Genomic DNA, 16763 nt, shown 5'->3' with positions numbered 1-16763 from the left:
GCACCGAGGGACTTGGAAGGGCTTGGCATGTACTGGGTCGTCCAACGAGGCGCTGTATGTGGTGAGAAGGCGAGATGTGCAGTAGACCTCAGGCCTCAGCCTCAAGATCAGGGTTGCGAGCTGTAACGGGCGCCTGTTCATCGTGGCACACCGCCCCACTGCTTTGATGCTCCCCGGTGGATTAACATACTTACGGGTCCCTGCCAAGAGGCGGAGGTATGGGCGAGCCTCGTGAACGTGTGCGCTGGTGTAACGAGGCGGGGTGATCCCTCTCTTCCCGAACCTGCACATCCTCGCCGCAACATCAATACACCGGTGATCTCGGCAAAGAAAGCACACTCAATGTGGTTTGTTCAGGAATGCGTCTCAGAGCGGTGATTAGCTACAATGACAAGAGAGACGTTGCTGCGACTTCGAGCCATCGATTCATCTCTACTGACATGAAGCGACATCACGGCATCTGTGGAAGGGAACGTTTGTGTGACTATCACCGTCGCCCGCGCTTCTGCCTTGTCTTCGGGAACTCGAGCGGGACTTTGAGTACGGCGCGCTTCGTCTCCGCCTCCGAGTCGGGGAGCCCGATCTCCTTGAGCTCGGTGAAAGCGAGCGTTTTGATGGTGCACCCTGCGGTATTGTCATTCATAATGATTCGGGACGAATTAATACGATAACGTACCTAGCGACTTGAATAAGCCGTTTGCTCTGCGCGAAGGTAGCTCAGTGATCGTATATCAATGGGGTGCGAGGCAGACGACGTACTTGGCGGGCTGCATGCTCAGGTCACGAGCGAGCGTCATGAAATCGGCGGCATAGTCGTCTATTCGCAGGCAAAGCGCGAACATGTAGGTGAGCAGCATCGTCTCCGTCTGCGGCGTCATCTTCGCTCTGAGATCTGGTGAGTGGACAGTGCAGGTGATGACGTGAAACGGATAATGCTCACTTATTCGTGCCGCGCTCCTTCTCCGTGAATCTTGATAGGAGACCGTCAATAACGATGGACGGTACTCCGGTCAAGCGCTGCTGCAAAGCGTCCTTGTCCCCTACGGACCGTGAGCTCTTCAACAGTGCCATCATGGTGGAGATGTAGTAGACAAGCTTCCTATCAGTTTCACGGCGGCGACGTCAATATCATGAGGACAACCAATGATCGCAAGTACGCACAGGTTGGTTTTATTAGGCTTCGGAGCGGAGTACATCAACCTTAGGTGCCAATTGACCCAGTCAGACCGATTGAAAGGGAGAAGAGCACGACGTTCTTCGTGAGTCTTGGTCGACTTGAAGGAGGATATGGGGAGGGCGTTGAACTCGACCTCAGGTACGACGCTGTTGATGGGGTATACGTCTTGAGGCCGTTGAGCTTCTGCGTTGTATGGGGGAACAAGCCTACTGCTATCTGCAGCTTCCTTGGCTTCCTCTGGCAGAGAAACGGCGCAGCTGGTGAGCTCATTGCCCTTGGAAGACAGAACTACTGAAACGCACCGGCAGTGGGTAGAGTCTCTGTGTTCTGCATGATGGTGTCCTGGAGGTGTCCGGCAACATCCTTCATAGCATCGATGTCCACCCTGTTCCGCTCTCTCGCCCTGATAGCAGACTTGGCTTTCTTCGTTCCGAACGCCTCTCCCAGATTGTTGCGGAGCTCCATCCGTTCTTCGGTGGAAACCTCGATCGGCTGGAGGTTTTTGAGAGCCTTCACTTGGCGAGCGAGAATATGGAGGGGTGCGGGACGGAAGGTGGTGATCTTGGTCCGTTTGTCATGAACAGCAACCATGTAACTTTATGGGCATAAAGAAGAGAGGGTCGCGGGAGGCGAAGATGGCGCACCTGCATCCAGAGGAGGCGGAGGAAGGAACATCGGCGGAAGAAAAGTCGACCTTCTCTGCCTCTCCGGCAACCAGGATGTGCTGAAGCTCGAACGGCGCTTTCCTGTCCCTCTCTACGTGCGCATAGCACCGAAATGGGGTGTCGGATGGCGGGCGTGTGGAGGGGAAACTGCCTGGGAGGCGGTTGGAGGGTACTCGCATTTCAATATGTGCGCGGACGTACCGAGGACGGGGCCCACTTGACTCGCGGGTAATTCGCTCAGGCTGAGCGCGACCTGGTCTCCATCGTCCGAGCCGCGTTTTCGTTTCTTTCCCAGCGTGGAGGACGACATCGAGGACGGGGAGCACGGCGAGCCTCAGGCGCCGCACGCGTCTCTCGCGTGTTTGCGCCTGTGTCCGGAGTGGCTGACGCGCTCAAGCGCTCAAGCGCTCACTCGTCCTCCTGAGCTGCACCTGCTGGTACCTATAGAACCTCTGCTCGTCTTTGCCTTCGCCGTCCGCCCACGGTCTCTGCAGCCCACCACCGATGCAATTCATCAGCACTGTGTTGAGCACTGCGCCAGAAATGGTGCGGATCCCCGTCCGCATCGTAGTCGACATGCTTTGGGGGCCTGCTACCAACAAGACCCCGCCGGTGCAGTCTCCGTTTGTGTTCGACCCTGAGTCCGTGCAAGACGATGCTGTAGCGCAGGTGCGCGCGATGCGTCACTCTTATTGGATCACTAGCTACCATCAGGCATAGCTCGACAAGTTGCTTCCTTGCTGCACCTTGGACGCCAATTACAAGAGTAAAAAATCAAGTGGGTAATTGAGCGGCGGCGGCGCAATCCCAAGTTCTCATGGGGCTCGCACTTTAGTTCATTCCATGAACGACATCTGGCTTCCTGTCCCTGTGGACATTGGCATCATCTCATCTCTGCTTTTCGATCTGTATAAAGGTCCACTCCGTGAGGGAAACGAGATTGATGAAGTAGGTTTCCACCCAGTCGACCTCCCGACGTGCTAATTACTACTGCAGTTCTACAACAAAAACATGAAGTTTGACTACAATGTCGTTGTACTCCCCGAATGTGCCAGCCTCAGGATTCGCGTTCGAGCACGAAAAAACTCAAACCCGTCCGGCTGCTCCGTGGCTCTATCCCTTTCCACCCCCTTTACCACTGCGCCATCGCCTACACTGGCAAGGAGCTGTTGGGACTCTTCCCTGACGGACGATTCGACGAATCCATGTTCCCTGGCATCGATACCGAAGTGGTTTACAAGATGAAGTTGATGTTCCTCATCTACAAAGGGTGGATCACAAGAATCCCACCAGTTCGGTACTTGTATTCTCTCTCCTGTTCCGGTCACTGCAACCACCACCTCAAGAACGATGGCGCCGGTGGTCCGCTACTACAGCCGCAAGAGGCCGCGGCACTGAGGCGCCGTCGCTCGTGGTAGGAGTGTGGAAATATGGCAAAATGTACAATACTTGTCCGAGTCTGTTCATGAAGCGTAGTCCCATACACTCTACGGGGGCACCCCCCTCGTCCCGGACCGACTCGTCTGCCTGCATCCGAGCCGTGCTCGCTGCCGTCCAGCCATCCCAATCGCACCAGCGAGCGAGCGCCTTGTGCGGATTGGCGCCTGAGGCCGCGCGCGGGCGTCTGTGCGGGGGGCCGGTGCGCTGCGCTCCGACGCCGCCTCGCTCGACGAGCTCAGCTCTTCTCCTTGCCCTGCGCAAGTTCTACCTGCCCTGCCTCTGCTCTGCGCCCTCCCTCTTCCGTCTTGAAGCCCTGACGACCCACTTTAACGTCCAATCTCCACCGTGGCTCCTGCTCTACGGGCCAAGTCGACTCCGGGCAACTGACGGTCTTTGACCATCCCTAGGTCGGCTTCACCAGCCTACTGCCATCTCTCGGCGGACAGGACAAAGGCAATGTCTACCATGACACAGACTCACGTCGACCGTGTCGAGGACGAGGACTCTGCCTCCCTGCTCTCCCACTCCAACGCTGTCCAGGCGGGGTCGCTCGGCCGCCTCAAGAAAGAGGGATCTGCGGAACCTCCAGCTCCGTTGCCACAAAGGACGACTCCGCCGTACCCAGTATGTCTCGCAGTGCGTCGGCAGAACCAAGCCACGAAAACGCTCTCTCAAATCCACACCTGCCACCGCCTCGTCCGGCAGATCCAAGGCCAAGCCTGCAAAGGCCCCGGTGCAGCTCATCGGCGACCTTCCCCGCGCAGAGGATGAGGCCATGACGGTCTTCACGGAGATCCCAGGAAACCACTACCAGTACGGGACGTTGGGCAAGTCGAGGGAAGCGTTGGAGAGCATGACGTGTGATTGCCAGTACGACCATGGTCAGTGTCACTCCGCTTCCTCTTTTGCTCCCTTGTCCACATGCATAGTCTCCTATGCTCCCCAGACCTGTCTTCACCATCCCCGGATACGCTTTCGGCTTTGGGCGGTATTATGCCGGCCCACAGTCACTCGTCGACTCCACCTTTGGCGGAATCCCCCTGCTTCGCACCGACGGGGCTGTGTGACATGCCACGATACCCTCTATCTACTATGCTATGTGCCCCTTAGTCGACCTACTCAGACCGTGCTTGCTTCCCTTGTTTTCGACCCTACTTGCCTGCATGCCTCTCCGCCGAAACACCCTTACTGACATGATTTCCCAGGCGTCGACGACCCAGACGCTGCCTGTGGCCCCGACTCAGACTGCATCAACCGGCTCACCCAAGTGGAATGCATGTCCGACGACTGCAAGTGTCGAACCTACTGCCAAAACCAGCGGTGCGTCCCTGCCAATTTTCTGCCTTCTTCTGCCTTTTCTCCCTGCAGGCTCTGATTCCCTTCTTGCAAGCTTCCAACGCAAGCAGTATGCTCCAATAGAGATCGTCAAGACTGAGATGAAGGGGTTCGGGCTCCGCGCCGCCGAGGACATTCCCAAGTGCGCCCGCTCTCCACCTCCACCCCTGTCCATCGCTGACACAATACCAGGGACGCGTTCATCTACGAGTACGTCGGCGACGTCGTCAGCCAGCCGTCGTTCCTCAAGCGCATGCGCAAATACGCAGAAGAGGGGATCCGGCACTTTTATTTCATGATGCTTCAGAAGGACGAGGTGCGCGCGTCGGATTTTCTCGTACCCTGGCGACCGCCGACTGAGCGGCGCCGATTCTGCTGCAGTTCATCGACGCGACCAAGCGCGGGGGGATCGGCCGTTTCGCGAACCACAGCTGCAACCCGAACTGCTACGTCGCGAAGTGGACCGTCGGGGACTACGTCCGGATGGGCATTTTCGCGAACCGCACGATCCGGAAGCACGAGGAGCTGACGTTCAACTACAACGTCGACCGATACGGGTGCGTTTTGTCCGTCCTCTTGTGCATGAGGAGGGCTTACCGGGTCGTGTAGCCATGATGCGCAACCGTGCTACTGTGGCGAGCCCAACTGCGTGGGCTTCATTGGCGGCAAGACGCAGACGGATCTCGCGGCGATGGATGACCTTTACCTGGATGGTACGAGTTTTGAACGCTTTGTTTATGCGATCCCACTAAACGTCAACAATCTCCAGCTCTTGGTATCACAGAAGAGGTTGAAGCACTTGGACTGAAGGGCACCAAGAAGAAGAAGGGGAAGAAGCTCGATGTTGATTTCATTGTACGCCTACCGCCCACTCTCACCCAACCCGATCTAACGTGCGACGCCTCAGCCCGATCTCAAGCCTATCGCACTGCACGAGGTGCCGAAGGTCGTGCAGGCTATGCGTCAAACAACTAGCCGAAAGGTTCTAGTCAAGCTCCTGATGCGCACAAAGGTTCGCCCGACCACTTGAAGGACCTATTTGCGCTGCTGAGCAGGCATACAGCTCACGGAGGACTTGGCCGCGTTGAGACAAATCATGCGTCTTCGTGGGTTCAGCGTGATGACCAACGTCCTCGACGACTACGTCGCGGACGACGAGGTCAAAATGCTGGTACGTTCTGGAGTCTTCCCCTTGCATCAACCACTGGTTCACACTGTCCCTAGGCGTTGGAGTGCATGAAGACCTGGCCGCTTATCCAGCGCAACAAGGTCGAAGATTCGAAGGTGACCGTCCCCGTGAAGCAGTGCACGTCGTCGCAGAACGAGGCGCTCGCGTCGCTCGCGAATACGCTCCTGTCGCAGTGGGAGGGCCTCGAGTACGCGTACCGGATACCGAAGCGCGTGAAAGTGGTGCGCCGCCCGTCCGCTCTCGACTCCCATACGCTCACCCCCCGCCCGTGCAGTTCGACGACGACGCCGACGACGCCGACGCCGCCGCGCGCCCGTGCTCGTCCTCCAGCACACGTCGGACGACGAGGAGCGGCCGTACAAACGCTCGCGGGCGCACCTCGAGACGACTACCCCGAGTTCAAGCTCCGGGACGTGACGTCGTCGGGGATCCCGCTGCCGCTCCCGCCACAGCCGCTGCCGGTCGTGGCCTCGTACGAGGAGCTCGAGAGCGCGCGGCGGGCGGCGGCGCGGCGGCAGCGGAAGGACGTGGCGGCGATCATCGCGCAGGCGGCGAAGGACGCGGAGGAGGCGCAGCGGGTGGCGGAGCAGGAGGCCAAGGTTGCGGCGCAGCGCGAGGCGCTCGAAAAGTACCTGAACGACGCGGGGAGTGCGGGGCAGGGGGCGGGAGAGAACAGCCTGGCGCGGGTGCAGGCGCAGAGGGAGAAGCGGGAGAGGCGAGAGGCGCGGGAGCGGGAGCGGGAGAGGAAGGCGGCGGCGCGGGAGGAGGAGCGGGAGGCGAACAAGGAGAAGAGGCTGCTGAAGCTGGTCGGGGCGGTGGTGGTCAAGTGCATGTCGAAGCACAAGGACAAGATGGACCACGAGCAGTTCAAGAAGCACGCGAAGGAGGTGAGTCCACCGGCTTTGTTTATGTGTACGAAGCGATGATCTGACGATGTGCAGTTGACGCAAGTGATTGCGGACAAGGAGAAGAAGTCGACGAGCTACAAGGAGGGCAAGCTGGACGCGCTTTCGGATGAGAAGGTCATCAAGATCAAGAAGTTCGCGAAAGAGTACATCGCGAAGGTCCTCCGGAAACTCGAAAAGTCGGGCAGCCGTCGAAAACAGCCGTCGACCGCGGCTTCGTCATCAACGCCAGACAGTCGGGCGGACAAGGAGGACACGTTGATTGCAACTGCAATCGTGGACGACCTGATGGACATTGATGCCACGCCAGTCCACGACGACAGCGACGACGACGCACCCCTCCGCCAAGAGATCCTCGACGGACCGTCCGGCTCTGGCACTCCGGACGACGCGATGGCAGGCTCTGGGGAGACGTCGCCAACGGTGGTGTCGGACCCTCGGATCCGACGACAGCCGGACAAGATGACGTGGGACGGCGGTCCTGGGCTCAAGTCGCAGAAGATTGCGGACTCGTGGTAGCCCGACCGTCAGCTCGCCGTGCTTGATCATCCGTCCGTCTTCCCTCGGGACGCAGATGGCTGTCTGTCCGCCTCGGTCCGTTTGGTTTTGCTGTGCCCGCAGTGTTTTGTGCGTGTGTCGGACCACTTGCCCCTCCTGTTGACTTATTCGATGTTACAGTATACGCTACATTCGTCGTAGTTTGAATTTCAGTGTACGTTTTGTATACCCTCGGGGCCTCTGTCCTTGGTTCCGCTGCACGCGGTGACTCACAGGACATGTTATCGCGCGTGGGCTCTTCGCTGTGAGTTGATCCAAGGTGCTCGTAGACGTGAGGGCTCTAGTGCTCGTGGTAGGTGTGGGAGCGAGATATGTTATAAATATAGGACCGACATGGCCAGAACAGAGACGTTGCTAGCCTGGTGATCATGCACGGTCACCTGAGCCTCCGCTCTATCGCGCTTAGGAGGGGGCAGCTGGGCAGCCGGGGTTTCGCGCTCACTCTTCTCACCTCCAACCTCGCGCTCGGCCGACAACCTCTGGACAGGGGTATTCTACCCAATTCTCGCATAAAACCCTCGGGGAATGGTGAGTGCAGACGACTTCCCTCGTGAAACTCATAGTACGAGTCCCGAGCAGCCGGATGGTCCGCACACTGACCATCGTGGGCGAGCGGGCTCTCCCCCTCGAGCTCTTCTTTGCCGTCCTCGACTACGCCCAGTACGACGACCTCACCCCGCGCTATCGCTGGCTCAGACGCTACGCCCTCGTCTGCCGCGCCTGGCGTCCCTACGCCCAGCAGCTGCTCTTCCGCCATGTCACCCTCCTCAAGGGCGCCGACCACTGCAAATCGTTCCACACCAGCCTCGCCGCTGCCGCCGCGCGCAGCCCCGCCCACGCCGTCTTCCTCGCCTCCGCCGTCCGCACGCTCTCCATGGCGCTCGACCACCAGGCGATCTACGCCGACGTCGCCGCCGCGCTCCCCGCCCTGCGCGAGCTCCACCTCTCCCTCTACCACGCCTCCTTCCGCCCCGCCGTCCTCCACGCCCTCGCCCCGACCCTCCGCCGCGTCCGCACCCTCCGTGTCCGCGCGTACCACTACGTCCCCCTCTTCCAGCTCCTCGCCCTCGCCCGCGCCGCCGAGTTCCTCGACGTCGACTGCTCCGCCGTCCTCGACCCCGCGCTCGAGGTCCCCGCCGCGCGCCCGCCCCCCTGGCGCCTCCGCGAGCTCCGCTACGCCAACCTCCGCCGCGACACGCACGCGTTCGTCGCCTGGGCCCTCTCCGGCCCCGCGCGCGCTGACGCGCTCGAGGCCCTCCGCGTCGTGAGCCCGACTTCTCCCCGGGCGAGCTCGCCGCGCTGGCGTCGCCCCGACGCTGCGCTCGCTCGCCGTGCGCCATCTCCCGGGCGACGTCGACCTGCGCGCGCTGGCGCGGCTGGAGGAGGTCGTCGTCCTCAGCCCGCAGCACCCGCGCCGGAGTTCGGGGTGCTCCCGGCGGGAGTGCGGCACGTCGCGCTCGACGGGATGAGCGCGAGCGAGTGCGAGACGGCGCTCGCCTCGCTCGCGGAGTACTGGGCCCGGAGCGGGGGCGGGCTGCGCGTCGTGACGTACAACCGGCGCGGCGGGGACAAGGCCGACGAGCTGGCGGACGTGGAGATGCTGTACAAGTTCTGCGTCGAGCGGAATCACGTTCAGGCTCATGGACCCGCCGTATGGACATTTGCAGGAGAGGTGCGTGGGCCTGCTTGCCGTGGAACGTCGCCTGACTGATGCTATGATATGTGCAGAATACTCCCCTCGGTGAGATCCGAGAATTGCCTCGTGAGGTGCCGCTGTCCTCGAAGCGGTACGTTCATGTTGGGCCAGGACCACCATGGAAGGTCAAGCCGAAGGGAACGTTGGTGAAAAGAGTCACCAACTATGCGGTTAAGGCGTTGACAAGCACCGCCATCCCTCCCATGGCGCTAGCGCGACCATAATGTATCATATATTCGCAGTAGTAACCTCATCGCACCGTGTGACATACAACATATCCAGCCTACTCGATGCTCCCGCCCATCGCCTCCACCGCGGCCTTCAGCTTGTGCGCTTCCTGCACCACTCGGTCGTTCTCATCCTCCGCTGCCTCGGCCACGAACGTCGCCGTCTCCGTCACGAAACCTGACAAAGGACGTCTCAGCCGAGCGTATGGAGGAAACGCGCAAAACCGACTTACCAAACAGCTTCTCGCCCTGCGCCCGCCACAGCTGCTCAGCGCACGCAAGACTGAACAGGCGGACACGCGCGTCCTCGGCGCGCGAGTGCATAAGCACATCCAGGTTGAGCGTCTTCACGAGCACGTCGTCGTCTACCGTGCCGAGCAGCGCTGCCAGGCAAGCAGCCAATGCGTCCTTCGCGGAGGGCAGGGGTACCTGCACCGCCACGGGCACCTGCTGCACGGCGAGCGGGACCAACTGGCGCAGCTTGTCGTTACGCCAGAACACGCGGTCTTCGTCTGCGAGCAGAGACTTGGTTACTGTCTGCACGACCCCAAGCCAGAGGTGTCCGTCTTCGGGGATGTTGGTGGCATATGTTCGGAGGAGATCGAGGAAGGTGGGCCAGGCGAAGGACATGTAAGGGACCATGAGACCCTTGAAGAAGTCGATCATCGCCGAGTACACATGGCAGAACACCACCTTGCGACCATCGGATGCGTCTCCACCGAAGGACCAGTCGAACAGCTTGCGGAATATGGGCCGGAACGCGGTCTCGTTCAACTTGACGATGAGCTCCATCCACGCGCCGGAGAGTGCGCGCTCAACCTCCGAGTCTTGTTGCTCCGCGCAGAAGTCGAACACGTAGAGGAGGGTCTTGAAGAGCTCACGAAGGTGCTCCAATACGGCTGTTCGTGACGCTGCTTTAAGTGAGATCTTGAGCACTTGCAAGTAGGCCAATGCTTGTGGCGAGCGGTCCTGATGCAAAACAAGTCAGCATACACATCACAGAAAATTCCTATAGTATCATACCTTCGTCGATGTGGCGACTGATGACCACAAGCCGCACAACGCTGGGAGCAGGACACCAGGGGATGCGCGCTTCGCGGTAGTGCGCACGAGCAGTGTGAGGTCCGATGTGTGTGGACCCGCGGCGGTCGAGCTGTCCAGGTATAATCCGACCACCTGCAATATCTCATCCTTGCCCCAAAATGTCGGGATAGATGTCAGCAAGTTGCGAAGAGCGCCCAGTGCCAGAGGGATGACATCGAGTTCTGAGCGGTAATGGGTGAGCACATTGGACGCATGCAGCGTTCGTGCCACGCACCAGATGAGGCAGAAATCGCGGTCTTGCACAACTCGATACATGCTCTGACGATCTCCTTAAGATGAGGAATCAAGCGAGCGCCAAGCTTGAACCTGTAGCCCATCGATGAGCCCACGTACGGAATCATACATAGCATCATTACTCACGCAAATGCAGACATTGTCTGCAACGCTAGCACGCGAAGCCCCGACCGCTTGGCAGCAGCAAGGACGAGAGGAACCGAAGTTGTGACGGCACTCTCTTCGCCAGGTGATAGGGTGTCGCAGACGGCCTTGAGAGCCTTGAGAGTTGACCCAGCCAGTGAATCTTCTGCCGCTAATGCGAGCACGCGGCAGGCAGCCTGGACGATCTGGACGATGGATGAAGCAATTTCCTTGCGTCTGTTGTCCGCGATCTCCCCAAGGCGGACGCTAAGGAGCTCAAACGCGCCAGTTTGAGCCTGCAGAGAGGGCGATCAGTGTCATGGTGCCACGTTAAAGTAAGCGACATACGTGTGATGATCGGGAGTCCAGGACGGTGAGGATACCCGCAACGAAGTCCGTAGCGAACATTGTTCCCAGCGTGCTTGTCACAGCAGTGCGAGCGGCAGAGGCAACTTCTGCGTATACCGTATCATTTGGCTTGGCACTAGATATGTCAAGCAACGACTTGAGCAGCTCTTGAGCAGCGGCGCGCTCCTCCGATGAGGGCAGAGCTGACGGACGACGAAGGCGCTTCAGGGCATGTTCACAGAACATAAGCAGCGCGACAGATCTTCGCTTTGATGTCAGGTCGGTCTGTGCTTGTTCCTCGTCCCTAGGGCAGGGTCAGACAGCTATCATCGAAAAAAAAATTGGCACATACGGAAGACTGCCCAAAAAGGGATGCACAGAGGGATCATCGCGTCGATCCTGTTTCTCGACTTCGCGCACTAGTTCCAGTAGAGCCTATTGATTTGCGTAAGCCGCACATCGAGAGGTCGAAGACGGGGGAATAAACCTGCAACTGCAAGCCTGCTTCATATCGTTCGTAGATAGCAAGCGGCAGGAAGAACGACCCAACGACATCTGCGGCACTTTGACGGACGACACGGTTCGCGACTCTATCGACAAGCAACATCGTGACAGGCGCAAGGAAATCTGCGGGACCAAGAGTATCGACGAATTGGGAGAAGAAACTGCAGCGAAGATGAGCTATGGCACGACGTCAAAAGAGCAGAACGTACTTCACACGCCGATGGCGAGGGACATGGTTCGCAGCGTTCGTGAACACACGCAAGAACTCACGAGCCGCGCTATAGAGTTGGATTCCGGAACCATGATTTGTCTTCAGCGAGGCGACCATGACAGGAACAATACTCTCGATGGTCTGGCGAGGACACCATTAGCTCTGAAGGGTAAGAGGACACGGATGAAATTAACCTTTTGCACCACTCGGAAGCTGTACGCATCGTCCCTGTGGAAGACATTCGAACCCATAAACGTGAACACAGGCATGACGTTGTGGAGAACAGTGTCAGGTGATATCCGGGCAAGGCTAGCCATGAGCAAGCAGGCTTGGTGGAACGTCTGGGGATTCTCAGATGCTGGCAAAGAGTCAGCGAAGCCTTGAGCAGAGAAGCGGAACACGTACTACGCAGGATGTCGATGAGAGTATCCACGCGGACCGAGTTGGCGGGTACTGATGCAGACGGCTAGCCCAATGATGAGCACCAGACCACAGTATGGAAGTACGACTCACCGTAAAGCGCTGAGCGACGTTCTCCGCAGCGGACATGAGTAACTGCTCCACGTAACGCCGATCTGGGAGGTCGGGGGATACGTTGCTGACGACCTTGTTGAGAGTTTCGAGGAGGCAAGACAGAAGCTCCAGAGTGCCGGTGATCTTGCTGGAGTCTAGGATTTCGGCGATGATCGCCAGAGAGGATAAACTGCCGTGTGCAAAAGTCGTTGCCGTCCTACAGTATCTTGTGAGCCCCCAAAAACAAGATGGTGAGAGTGGAAGACGTACTTCTCCACCCTTGGACGCTTGCTTGCAGGCTGCGCAGATGGATCGGTAGCGCTAGCTTGAGGTTGTAGATCCACCAGTAAGCGAGTGATGATGGCAGTATCGTCCAGAACGTTGGTAAGAACTGTCTTCGTTGTGGACGCCTGTGTAACAGTCAGCTTCGGGAACGCGCATATATGCCATTGAGACTGACCGTTGACTCCTCTTCAGTCGTGAACCGTATGAGAGTTCGGCACAGTTGCAACTTTCGCTCCACGCTGAGTTTGGCGAACAAGCCTCGCTGTAGATGGCGGAGCATTCCGTCTCTGGCCTGCTGCCATTTATCTGAATACAGCGATATAAGTTGATAAAACGGTCAACCGCAGGAATCCGAACTGACCGCTTTTGATCACCATTGTGAGCAGTCTTTCGTACACGCCCCAGAGGGACTTGTCAGAGTCGTTCAGGTTCGCGGCTGAGGATACGTCGAAAACAGAGACCACAAGACTAAGCAGGTTTCTGCTCTCTTCCAAGGTGGTGAATTCATGACCAAACACATCGTCGATAGTTGGCGCCAAGACCTGAGCCTTTGCGGGGCTGGAGACGCCATTGACGAGATTGAGGAGTGCAACCTTGACGGAGCGCAAGGAACACCCGTTCACGTGGGCTAGCAAATAGCAGAGTATCCGCTCCTTGTACCTACCGGAACGAAAGTGGTCAGAGGTCTGATAGAACGTTTCCAGAGGTATCTCACCCAGCTAGTTTCTTCGGGTCGCCTTTTCGCTGCGCAAGATGCTCGTGATGGAACGCTTGCAAATATTCCGCGTCGTGAACGATCGGGTCCCGAATCTCGGCCAGAGCGACGAGGTACTTCTGGACGTCGGTCCAGTCGAGGTATTGCAGCTGGGCAGACCGCGGACCGTAGATCGCGTCGTAGGCGTACACGTTCTCGGCGGCAGGGGCGGTGGCCAGTTTGGAGACGACGGACAGGCAGCGCGCCGCAGCGTCGCGCACAGCCGCGTTGCGGCTTTGCAGGGCAACCAGCAGCGCGGGGATAATGGTCTGGAAGTCGAGTGTGCGGCAGGTGACGACGTGGGCCTCGAGGAATGCGCAGGCGTGGCGCAGTGCGGCGTACTGGACATGCGACTCCGTCAACGGTAGGAGCCAGGTGCCGGCCAGGAAGGCGAGGGCATCGTCACCGAGGTTGATGAAAAGTTTTCGGAGGAGGAAGGTCGAGAGGAGAGGGAGCGACGCAGAAGAGTTGCTGAGAGCGTACACCGAGCGGAGAAGCTCGACATAACGCGCTGCCCGAGCAGTCTCGGGGGTCAAAGCTTCGGATTCCGCCCCGGTATCGGCGATATACTGGGTGGAGGCGCCGGATGGGCGAGGGAAACTTGGAAGCGCTGATAATACAGAGAGCTGCAGACGACGCAGAGTACTGCGACTGTTAGGCTTCAGTACCACGGCGTCGCCGACGCTGTCGTCGTCGAGAAAACCTGCAATATCCTCCACGCCTTGCATAAAGTCGCCCATGTGCTCGAAGGTCTTAAGCTGCATCGCGTCCAACAATTGATGCCCGGCTTCGATTCTCTGTTCTCCGCTGAGACGGCTGAGAAGAGCTCGAACGACGAGGTATCCCATGGCCCGCCCATGGGAATTCTCTTCTCCCAGCTTCCGGAGCAGAAGAGTAAATTGGGCCTGGAAGTAGTTGGAAGCGAGAACGTTATCTAAGACGATACTTAGGTGAGTGCAATTCTTCAGGAGCATCTGCAGAACGTACCCGCAATCTTGGCAGCAACAGCAACGTTGATCTTGGACATCGCCGCGGGATCGACGCCGTACTTGTCACCAGCCCGGGTCTTCGCTTTCTCCCAGTTGAGCGCGTCAACGCAGCCATCAAAGAGTTCGAATTCGGCGTTAACTTCGCTTTCAGGCGTGTACAGGATCTCCCAGGCGGCAACTGCTGTCTTTGCGCGGGGCTTCGAGAACAACAGGAAGGGGAAGATGATGTCCATGAAGACCTTCTGCGACCTCTCTCGTGTCTCTTCCGACTCAATATCTTCGCCGCCTCCTTCCTCCAGTGAACTTGCGTTGGGGAGAAAATGTTTCAGGAGGAAGTTTAGATGGGCGCGAACGACATCACGAGACAATTTGGCACTGGGACTATGGAGTGCTTGCTTGAGAGCGTCGATATATGCATTGGGCTCGGATGACGACAGGAAAACCTTGGTGACCACGTCTGCAGAAGTGCTGTACAGGGCTTGAAGCACCGTTGCTGAAGTATCGTGAACACGCAGCAGCAAGGTGGACGAGACCGAGTTCTGAATTGATGTCAGGTTGATGCAACAATGATCAAACAAGATACGTACGCCTTCTGAGTCGGCCACTTGATCATCGGCAAGTCGCTGTACCAAGTCGCGAACTGACTTCGAACGGACGTTAGAGTCCGCATGTGCTGAGCCCACGATCAAGGTGCTGAGTTCTGCATCTGAAACAGAGGGACCTGCCACCACGGAATGCTAGGCATACAAAGATCATCGACTCGTTCAAAGGGAATAAAAATGTCAACTTACCACGGCCAAAGATGTAAGCAGCAGCTCCATCGCTTCGCGCTTCGTCTCATCGTCGTCGATGATCGTCTTCGATGAGCTCTGGACGGCTTTGGGGTGACGTTGGTTGAGCTGGGCTAGTAGACGTTTGTAAAGAACTGCAGTGTCGTCTTCCGGGGTGTCATTAACGAGGGTGTGGATCAGCATTGTCGAGATTGATCCCGTCACTTCAGATATTAAGCCTGAAGAGGTGACCACTGCGTCCAGGATCTCATAGACCGGCTCATCCGGCAGTCTTCGCTATCGTCAATATAAGCGGAGAGACAGGAGAAGGGAGACGTACCGAGTGATGAAGCTGTTGATGAGGGGGATCAGGAACTTCTCCGAGCCAGCCCAGCTCATGGCACCAACAATCTCGGCATCGATATTCCTGTATTCGGAACTTCAGACAACAAACGATGATTGATTGGGGAAAGCACCAACTGTACTTCGAGCAGCACGTCCACAACGCCGCTGGGGATATTCTCCAGCATCTCCTGAGGGGCACAAAACGATACCAAAGTACGGATCAAGTGCTTTCCGGACACTCGCTCAGAACAGTCGCAAACTGTCGTCAAAAGCGTCTTGACGGCCTTGGGTATGAGGCGCGTCTTCTGAGAGAGCGCAGCCAACACGAGGTAGCTTCCGAGCTATTGAGAAAATTAGACTATGTGCGCTCCGCGAGCTATAAGGACACGTACCACGACCTCCTGCATGACAGCAGGCCTCACGACCTGCTCTGTGCCGCTCGCAATTTGTAGGGGGTCAACAGCAGCGGGGAGGAGGACCGTCATAGTGTTCTCATCAAGCGTCTTGGCCTTGGCAATATACTCTAACAGAGAACCGGTGTGGAACGCGATGAGCGCACGGTGCATACCGGAGCTGTGGTCTTTCAGTACGACAGGGAGGATCCCAGCCGTAAAGTGCACAACCTCGGGCTTCGTGACCATATCGTTGATGAGGAGGGGACGATGGAGAGGTTTGGCAGCAGTTTTGTACGCTTGGAGAAAGCGAATGGGGGAGTTGTCGCTGCACACTACACGTTCACAGCTGTGCACAGGAATGGCGGGAAACAACTTACGGTATATGAAGGATGGAGACCATCTTGGTAAAGTGTGGGGTTTCATGGTATGGGAGGAAAACCGAGACGACAGAGGGAACATTAAACTCGTGGATCCTGCAGAACAAGGCAAGGATGAGTGTCCCTTCGCGACCCAATAATGCAAGATACAGAAATGCACACAAGAAGCGCAACAGAGTGAAGCACACACCTGAATCTACGCACGAGCCATTCCAATACTTTTCCCGTCGGCGCGTCCAGGAGAAAAGGGCCCAAAAGAGGGATAAACTCGTTCATGGAAGCATCCAGCTGCGCATTTTCCTCTGCGGGCTGCAGAGTCCTGTCGAGGGAGATTGCGAACTCCGAGAAGAGTTCATCCTCGAAGCGAGCCACAGACGGCTGGAGAGACTTGAGCTGAAGGAAGCCGTTGAGGCCAAGGGCGTGTAAAGACTCTATGTCATGTTGACGGGCCTCTTTTGAAGTGAATAAGTAGGACTCAGACGCGGCTTGCTTGCGAGCCTTCTCGTTGAGCAAGTTGGAGCCGAAGGATGCGCTCCTGGCAAGCTGTTCTGCAAGGGAGGAGACCATGTCACGCCCAAGGTGTCCCAGAGATAAGATGGTGTCGTCCGGGACTTTTAGA

At 58.0% G+C, this 16763-nt stretch overlaps 4 protein-coding genes across 4 annotated transcripts; 2 read left to right on the top strand and 2 right to left on the bottom strand.

The window, feature by feature from the left end:
- Positions 1-487: 487 nt before the first annotated feature.
- Positions 488-2152, bottom strand: BXZ73DRAFT_104616 (RNA polymerase I associated factor A49-like protein; the record flags this gene model as incomplete). The annotated part of the gene is made up of 8 exons (XM_048015963.1): positions 488-624; positions 677-702; positions 760-885; positions 941-1099; positions 1162-1414; positions 1480-1772; positions 1822-1993; positions 2044-2152. The coding sequence occupies 8 exons, from the start codon at positions 2150-2152 to the stop codon at positions 488-490; spliced, it is 1275 nt and encodes a 424-aa protein (XP_047874609.1).
- Positions 2153-3747: 1595 nt separating this feature from the next.
- BXZ73DRAFT_91896 (SET domain-containing protein) lies at positions 3748-7230 on the top strand (the record flags this gene model as incomplete). Its single annotated transcript, XM_048026155.1, has 13 exons — positions 3748-3816; positions 3920-4163; positions 4488-4602; positions 4673-4759; positions 4810-4933; positions 4999-5174; positions 5227-5330; positions 5387-5472; positions 5525-5629; positions 5681-5788; positions 5842-6434; positions 6483-6693; positions 6748-7230. 13 exons carry the CDS (start codon positions 3748-3750, stop codon positions 7228-7230), a joined length of 2505 nt encoding a protein of 834 aa, XP_047874608.1.
- Positions 7231-7852: 622 nt separating this feature from the next.
- BXZ73DRAFT_104614 (uncharacterized protein) lies at positions 7853-9189 on the top strand (the record flags this gene model as incomplete). Its single annotated transcript, XM_048015962.1, has 2 exons — positions 7853-8941; positions 8998-9189. 2 exons carry the CDS (start codon positions 7853-7855, stop codon positions 9187-9189), a joined length of 1281 nt encoding a protein of 426 aa, XP_047874607.1.
- A 59-nt stretch (positions 9190-9248) lies between these two features.
- Positions 9249-16711, bottom strand: BXZ73DRAFT_52030 (armadillo-type protein; the record flags this gene model as incomplete). Its single annotated transcript, XM_048020741.1, has 24 exons — positions 9249-9370; positions 9426-10161; positions 10216-10457; positions 10511-10602; positions 10657-10949; positions 11002-11305; positions 11354-11436; positions 11489-11666; positions 11715-11857; positions 11911-12074; positions 12122-12182; positions 12230-12446; positions 12500-12639; positions 12690-12820; positions 12876-13174; positions 13230-14202; positions 14256-14796; positions 14845-14994; positions 15049-15319; positions 15368-15454; positions 15508-15713; positions 15765-16092; positions 16145-16240; positions 16335-16711. 24 exons carry the CDS (start codon positions 16709-16711, stop codon positions 9249-9251), a joined length of 6234 nt encoding a protein of 2077 aa, XP_047874606.1.
- Positions 16712-16763: the final 52 nt, after the last annotated feature.

Source organism: Epithele typhae (assembly GCF_022376455.1).
Source record: "Epithele typhae strain CBS 203.58 chromosome Unknown BXZ73scaffold_53, whole genome shotgun sequence".
Taxonomy (NCBI): Eukaryota; Fungi; Basidiomycota; class Agaricomycetes; order Polyporales; family Epitheliaceae; genus Epithele; species Epithele typhae.
This window is presented reverse-complemented; position numbering and strand designations above follow the sequence as displayed.